This window comes from Lolium perenne, chromosome 7 (genome assembly GCF_019359855.2).
Source record: "Lolium perenne isolate Kyuss_39 chromosome 7, Kyuss_2.0, whole genome shotgun sequence".
Taxonomy (NCBI): Eukaryota; Viridiplantae; Streptophyta; class Magnoliopsida; order Poales; family Poaceae; genus Lolium; species Lolium perenne.
In genome coordinates, this window is record NC_067250.2 from 73,961,625 (window position 1) to 73,970,300 (window position 8,676).

General features: G+C 42.1%; 1 protein-coding gene across 1 annotated transcript; it reads right to left on the bottom strand.

The window, feature by feature from the left end:
- Positions 1–1,135: 1,135 nt before the first annotated feature.
- Positions 1,136–7,186, bottom strand: LOC127317056 (uncharacterized). The gene is made up of 10 exons (XM_051347581.2): positions 6,888–7,186; positions 6,688–6,777; positions 5,909–6,174; positions 5,105–5,193; positions 4,921–5,024; positions 4,652–4,730; positions 4,489–4,564; positions 4,289–4,400; positions 1,988–2,519; positions 1,136–1,460 (listed from the first exon to the last, which is right to left on the bottom strand). The coding sequence occupies exons 1-10, from the start codon at positions 7,087–7,089 to the stop codon at positions 1,370–1,372; spliced, it is 1,641 nt and encodes a 546-aa protein (XP_051203541.1). The 5' UTR covers positions 7,090–7,186; the 3' UTR covers positions 1,136–1,369.
- Positions 7,187–8,676: the final 1,490 nt, after the last annotated feature.

The window sequence follows — 8,676 nt, forward strand, 5'->3', positions numbered from 1 at the left end:
CATTGCCATCGCAATGGCCAATAGCAAGCTCGACTAGCTCACATTGTGGGACGGCCTCGCCATCCAGCTTCGTGAGTCATCGCTGGCGCAGGGGAGGCCGACGGCTGCTCCGACCACGTCGACACGTACCCAAGGGCGCTCGCCGTCTGCTGCTCCTTCGAGCGCCTGGGATCCGTGGCGATCTTCACCACAGCCCCCTGCTCTGCCGACGGTGTGGCAGTAGTCACCGCAGGATGCCTTCCTCCTCCACCGCCACCGTACCAGCTCCCATGGTGGATGTTAGAGTTCATCGACCTCGTCAGCGACGACGCGCAGTAGTCCGTAGCTAGGTATTAGGAGGCCTTGCTGGCCCTTTTTATTTTCTAAGCTTTTAAATGCATTTTTACAATTTTTATGTAAATTATGGATTTTATATGGAAAAAAAGTTATGTGTCAGCCGTTGGGACATCCCTAGACGCAAACGAACGCGCGACCGATTTCGACCATTCGGCTCGATCCTAGACGCAAACGAACGCGTGACCGATTTCGACCATTCGGCCCGACGCAAATGGACCATCCACGGCAGATTTGCGTCGAATCGGGCCACTGCATACCTAACCATGGGTAGCCTGGCCCAAAAAAACTCAGGCCTGGGCCTACAAATGATGGCCCGGCGACAGCCGGGAAAGGCGAGGCCTAGGTAGCCCAAAAACACAGTTTTACACTACAACCCAGCCCGCAGCCCGACAGGCTTGGTGGGTAGTTGGTCAGGTTGGGCTTGGGCCTGATTTTTCCGCGTCGGTCTTTCATCAGCCCAGCCCAACACATGGCCAGGTATGGGCCACTAGGGATGCCCTCGAGGTTTGGTAAAGCAGTGTGCAAAATGCCGTACCCGTAACTTGTGGCCTTGTGGGTGGTGCAAATCGCAATTCCCTTTACTCGGGCATTGTGCATGTAACGTACATCTTAAAACTCCATATCTGATTACTGGCAGATAGTAAATTCAAGAGAAACCCTACTGGATGCATAAAAAACAAACATGTTAAGAGTCGACAGTCCAAAAGCATACCCCGGTGCAACCCTGATCCAACCAAGAGAACATCATTGTAACATGGACACCGCAGAGTTATCTGCAGCCATCAAGCAAGAAAAAACGGAACAACAAAATGAACCGAGTTTGCCGGTGAAACATAAACAAAAGTCACTGATAAACAGAAAAGAAATAAACCATGATCGGAGAACCTGGCAGGTACTGAAGTTACATACTGCCCAGGGAAGTTATTTATAGCTGACAGCAGAGGCGTTGACGACATCGAACACAATTTTTTTACATCAAGCTGTAACTTCTACAGTACCAAATACATTTCTGCTGCCTGGTCAATTTGCAGGCTCAATCAGCTGGTACTCTCCATCTTCTCACAGCCTTCTCAAGTACCTCGGCACGCTGATGCACGCGCTCTGCTTCCTGTTCCACCCAGGACCTGGTACAAATCAGCTGGTGTTATATCGACAGGTATTATGGAAATGCCTTCTTGTACACAAGACACCATTTCAACAATTTGCAACATCGGCATGCTCGAAAAAAAAAATCAGAAAATTACAAGGGTAACAAAAAACTGCAGAGGAAATTGGCATGATATAAAAGATTGGCATATGTATATATTGATATCCATGACACACAGAAGATCTAACTTGCATACAAATTCAGATGGAGAATCTTGACCAATCCTTCAATAACAATGGACTCTTCGTATTTTTTCCTTGAATATAGGACTAGTTAATGTCCTCTAATATCATTTTTGCAGATGGGCATGTGCATGAAATGCTCACTAATGTAGGATAAATCACCTTTTTTCCTGAACCAATGCATGTGCACATGCATTTACATGTCTACTGTGACATAAGATGATGAACTAATGTTTCTTTGGTACCATGTAAATTTATAACTGAAGGTGTTGTGTGTTGATACAATGTAATAAGCAATAGTGAAGGTTTTGTAAAGACATACCTTAGCATAGTCAGAGCTTCCTTCTCAGCTTCAAGAAACGATTTAGCTTCGGTGACAGCTTGATGCTTGCTGCTCACATCAGAGGACAATTTTTCTATGTTTTCTTCATCAGCCATGACCTCTAGACTCTCCGTGGCTAGTCTATCATACATGCCATCAACTTCTGACCTTAAAGTTGCCAGTTCCTGATTCTGACACTCTAAAGCTGTTCTTTCTTTTAGCAAGACTGCAATTTGCTTTTCTCGATCTGTCTTCTCATTTGCAAGCTCATGCAACACACCTTGAAGATGCTTATCAACTTCAAATTCACGATCTTGCTCTTTTTTCATCTTGACTTCCCAATATTTTTTTATATCCCCTCTATTAATTAACTCTTCCATTATTTCACCCATAACAGAACGTCGGGACTGGTTTTCTGCTTCAAGTCTGTTTAATTCATCGTGTATTACTTCTTCCATTCGGCCACTGGTCAGTGCAGCGGCCGCTTGTGCTTTTGTTACAGGCTTATGATGTTGAAGGCGCCTGGTGTTTCCTATCAAATGCAGCGATTGCACAAGTTACCGAGGATAGCATATGAGAAAAAATAAGATAGGTGATCTGCTTATGAATTAAGTACTGTTGTTAGAAATAATAAGAATCACAAAATGACACGACAGAGCAGTTCTTGTACCAAAAAATTCATACACAAAATATTCAGCTAAGCCCATATTTTTCGTCAGAGTTCCTAAACTTGAAACATACCTCCTCCGTTCCATATTAGCTAAAGGTGTAGTTGGAGCAATCAACAGAACACAATGGCCTAACACAACACACTTATGTCGTCCCAGAAACACTAAAAATAATTAACATTTCAAAATGTACAGTTCAATTCACATTCGAAAGCGAATAAGACAGAAGCTTCAGGTGGGGCAACTATGTTGATGGGAGAAAAAGGGCCCAATTTATTAGTTTTCACTATATACTCTTTCCCTTGGGAACAAATGATCATATCCTTTCAAGCTCCATCGATATTGGTTACTCAGAAACAGCCCACCAAAAACTTGGTTCTATATGAATAGAACACAGAAAACAGAGTATGGTGAGCAAAGAGCATTTTCATTACTAAAGGAAATGGTGTTCAGAAAAAATCACAATCGCATTTCAAAAGAACTTTTACCATGACAAGTATACTCTTTTCATTGCAATGTTAGAGGAATTCATCCAATACAAAAATAAAAGTTGAACACTTTCGGGGCTCTACTGACTATTATATGGACAAAGCAACACACATAAAGGTTTTAACACAAACCAAAAGCTTGTACAGCCATGAAATATAACCTATGTATATTTATAGTAAAGAGTCCATCCTCTAGTACAAATGTACAATCGAGAAAGAATGATGTCCTATTAAGAATACAAGAGACTTCCAAATCAGGTGTCCTGACATGGATATGAACTAAACCTGCAACCAATTGGGTGTCAATTCTAATGTGGTGCTAATTTAGTGACTTTAAGGGACCTAAGAGTCCTCTGTGGCTTTTTTTCGTTCCTACACTTTTTGCTTCGAGATCTTATGGGTTTCAACTCTAGCCTACCCCAACTTGTTTGGGACTGAAAGGCTTGTTGTTTGTTGTTGTTGTTGTTGTTGTTATTGATTTGCCTATATGCCATTACCATACAGCATATCACTCTTTATAGTAAACATTCCATCCTCTAGTGCAACTGAAATAGAATCTTATCCTAATATGGACTGACAATAGTCTCCAAGCAGGCGCCTCCTCTGACTTGGATACAAACCAAACCTGCAACCAATTAGGTATCAATATCGGTGCTAATTGACTGACTTGGAGACCACATTGATGAATGTAGGGGCCATGTGCTGCTGCAAGCACATGCACATCCTTGTGGCCACGCTTGCCGTAGTATTTCCAGCACGTGAGAAATGCAATATGAATATAAAAAACTACAGACTTTATGCAATTATGTTTTACTTTATATTTCACCTTTTTGAATGTGGATAGTTAACGTGTATTACATGGAAATATTGTGCAAACATAAGCCAGCTAATTGAAAGACTGGCCACAGAGGTGAACAGTGGAACCAACCACACGTAAAACATAAGTTGAAACACGCCACTAATATATGCCAAACAAAATGCAGCTGCCGGTAACTAAAATAAGAAATCAGAAAAATGAGTAAATGACAAAGAATATTATAGTCTTGCTAAGCCCTATCAGACCATAAATACTGCAATTTACGGAAAATTGTAGCCCCGCAACCAACTAACACCATACATACAAAAGATTATATAGCACATCATACCAAAAACTTTGCTGACGATGCTGTGGTTGTGACCAAACAAGTCCGTAAGTACGGATGCTGATACATCTGGCCAAGCGCTCAAATCCAAAGTATGATCATTTTTACTCAGCATCTGGACTGTAACCAGAGTCAGGGTTCACAAAATATGAAACAGAAGAAACAATGCAGTAGGACATAAAAAGATCAAAAGGTATATGTACCTTTTGGTCTAATTCTGATGCAAAGGGATACTCCACTAGTACCTTCCAGTTAACAAGGTCAAACCGTGATAGATAACTACAACCAGAACAAAGAATATATTTTATTTTTAAAAACTTAGTCAACACAATTAAGGGGAAAAATGAAAATTCAACATGTCAGTACCTTTCAGGTAGGAAGTTGGAATTTCTGTTGCCAAAGAAGCTTGATAACTTGCTAGGCACAATGCCAGATTCTCCCAAAGCTTTTCATCATCAACAAATGACTATTAGATTATCAGCCTGTGGAAATCTAATAGAAATATTTTGTTTCACAAAGAAAAAGATAGGCTCAGAAGTCAGAAGTGCAACACTTCATATTACATGGGCCTGTCTCTGAGATGTAAGCAATTGCTAGGCTGAGCTTAATAGTGTTCAATATAAACAGAAACTTACACTGGATATACAAGAAATCTGGGTCATCGAAATTTAGATCATCGAATGCACTTTCGAAAGAACCAGAAGTTATTAGATCTGGTATGATCCTGTGCATCCTTTCCCTGCAAGACATTGATGGATAAGGCAATACTAAAATCACATGCAAAGCTCACATTCTTCTAATACTGTATTTTTCCATTACCTCTCTAACTTTGAGCATAATTTAACAAACCATCTTGCAAATTCTCTCCGGGTACAAAATTCACTGGAGCTAGCATCTTTCTCAATTATCTGAGGCACAAAAGGTCATGAAAAGATCATCAGAACTAATGATTCTTTTTAAGATAATTGCAAGGTTTCTTACTGAATACAGTTAAGCTGGAAGGCATGGGGAAAGCACTCATAAAATACATAGTAGGAATGCACTCATAAAATATATAGTAGGAATGCACTCATAAAATACTTCGTGGAATATACAGAAACACTTACGGCTCATACATATAATAAAAAATCTATGACATTTAGAGAATTATATGAACAAAGGGGATGAAGCTGATTTTGTGTTGTATGATCGCTTGGAGGTGATACTGCACAGCAACACAGAAACTAATGTAGACAGAAGATACAGAATCCAATATTAAAAACTAACATCTACCTATGCAAGCAAGGTTATATATGATATCATATTAAACATGAGAGAAGCTGTAAAGTGCATGATGGTGTGGTATAATGAAAGAACTAAAACCCTTCAGACTAATGGCGAACAGAAGTGATACAAGGCAATTCACAATAGTGTAATCTTTCCTACCTGGATGATCAGTTGAGAGCATAGTGACTTGTAAGCGATAAAGGCAGCAAAAAAAAAATGCATGTATAAAACTTGTAAGGTTATTTAGCAAACAGCATGTCTGCAAATTGAGTTGTAAACCAATGTGTTCACATAAGATAATGCAACATTCATGATTCAGATAAAAAAAACATATATGTATGGTTACAGCTGTAACACCTGTAGCTTCTTCAATATGGACAAAGCCTCCTCGTGCATGGGATCTACAGGAACTGTAAAAGAAATACGGCCACCACCAGCTGGTATGTGATTCCCGTTTGAATCAACAGATGATGCATCAGGTGTCTCATCAACAGTTATCCTCGAAACGTCAGTTGTACCCGGCTCTCTGACGCTTGCATCATCTTCAGGAACATCTGTTGACTCTGGTATTGACAGCCTCTCTTGAACATAATGAAGTGGAGCCCCAACAAGTTGCTCTAGGCCTGAAAACCAGTATAAGATAACAATTTATTTGTTTCTTTCACTCTCCTTAAACAAGCTAACTCTATCACAAGCAAAACAAAGAGCATTTTTCACCACCGCAAACACATAAGACATCAAGCTAATCCATACCACGTTAGCGCAGATTAATGATGTACCTAATAGACTGTCCACAGCAGCTAAACAACTTAAACAAATACAGCAAGCACCAAATCCACTCTTCCATTTGGAATATCACGAAGCTGGTGAGAATAGTCGAGGTGCTAAGGCAGGCCTAGGTTCAGTGAACTTCTACGATGCTCTGCTATATTTTTTCTATCCTCTTAGAATTAGGCAATTGGTTGCTGCTGATATAGCTTCGCTGTTGCATTCCAGTTCAAAGCTAAGTATTGGTAGTAAAATGTGCAATCCTCCTAGATTCATATATCTTAAGTTCAGTATCACATCGAAATCAAAAAGGGGGGATTTACCAATTCAGTATTTACATGGTGGGGCTAGAATGGAGAGAAACTTACACTTTCTAGAGGATGGCGAGCGCCAAGTGATCCCGGCCAACGCGATGGCCGCCGTGGCCCCCAACCCGACCGCGAGAGCTCTCCCGAACCCTGCAAATGCAATCCCTACGGGTCACAGCAGAACAACAAAATATCTGCTCACAGGTGCAATCTATCCGCATCAAGAAGTCGGCGAGCAACGGAATCATTCAGAGATCTACCTGCCCTCCCCTGTTCCACCGGCTGCTCTGGGAGCCACCAGCCACCAACCCCGTCGTCCGAGTTGTCACCGGCGGCTGGGACCCAGCTAGCAGCCACCTTAGCGGCCGTGCGGCGGCGGAGCTGCGGAAGGAGCGGAGCGTGGTGCCGCAGTGGTGGTGGGGGCGGGGTAAGGCGGAGAGCGTAGGTGGTGGCGGTGGCCATGCCGGAGGGCGACCGAGGACTAGGGTTTTTATGCCGCCGGCCTCATCGTACGACCTCCATTTTGGGTCGACCACTCCAGCGCAAAACACCAACCAAGGACTAGTCCACTACTAGGTAGTCCTAAAAGTTTAAAAAAAAAAAACTACTTTGGGTTAAAAATATCTTTGGGTTTAAATAAACCTCTCTCCACTCTTTTTCTTATTTTAAAATAAAATCCAAGTTTAGTGTTGGGAATCTTTTTAAAAATATTTTTCATAAAATTTGTTCAAATTATTGGGTGATACATTTTTCTCATCTTTTCTTTCTTCCCCTCTCTCTTCCCCTTTCCTTTTTTTCTCTCTAAACCTTCTCTCTTAGATAAGAACTCTTGGAAAATCATAAAAGGCCGCAACCTTCGCACCTAACCTTGCTGGCCCATCTAGCACCTTGGTGGCCCATCTTACAACTTCAAACAAATTAGTTCACCATCTTCAACAATACAACGTCAGCCACTATCCGAACCAACTCTTCGCCACATGATCTTCTCCAGCTCTTGATGCACAACCTCATCTTGCTCTTGTCTCCTATAAAACACCCAGCCATATCCCTAGTGTCCTAACTTCTTTCCCATCCATCGTCGTCGCTATGTCCTCATCTCCCTCTCTTAGCATGCTTCCATGCAAGCTGTCGAGAGTTCCCTCTGCCACCATGTCATGGCGCCATCACTTTGGCCGTCCTCAAGCCACGCTGATGCCGGCACCATCTTCACCTCTTCGTCCATGTCGTTCCCGTGCGAGGAATTGGCATAACAAGCCATGCATGTGTCACCTTCATCCTCGACATCCACTTAGGCCGATGACGATCTTCCGCAACTCCAGTACCTCTGTGTTCCCTCGAGTAAATGAAAAATAACCAAAACATTTGGGGCAGTCAGATCAAATAACTACTACTTTTGGGTTGTTTTATACATAAACGACACTTTGGGGCTGTTTCGTGATAGAAAACACTAATTGCTAGATGAGATGGTCTTAAGCCATTTTGATGCAGAAAACACTAGTTTTGCTGGGAAAAGGGTGTGAAAAGCGGTTTCTACTCCTACCTTGTCTTTCTGGCCCATCTAGCACCTTGTTGGCCCACCTTTCCGCTTTAGGAAATATCTGGTTTGCCATATTCCCCAATACGACATTAGCAGTTGTACAAACCAGCTCTTCCCCCATGATCTTCTCTAGATCTTGATAGATGACCTCATCTTGATGTCTTCGCAGTCTTCACACCGCTCGAGTTGATTCGTAGGAGACGTGTGAGAGCATCTTCGAAGTCGTTCATTAGATTTAGCGGAGGATATATCTTTGATTTGAGCTCGGTGATGCATACTCTACATCTAAAACTCAATCCTTCACCTCATATGCGTCTGCCAACGTGATTGTTGGTTGAGCCACTGGCTCTAGGGTTGGCGAGACTGCAAGAGGCCCTTAAAGAATACAATTTTAGGTTCTTCGTGTCTGAGTTTTCATCAGACCCCTGGCAAGCTCTAATTGTGTTCTTATGCTTAGACAACATGTCTTTTCAGTAGTATATCTTCAGTGTGTGCATCTAGCCATAAGTTGC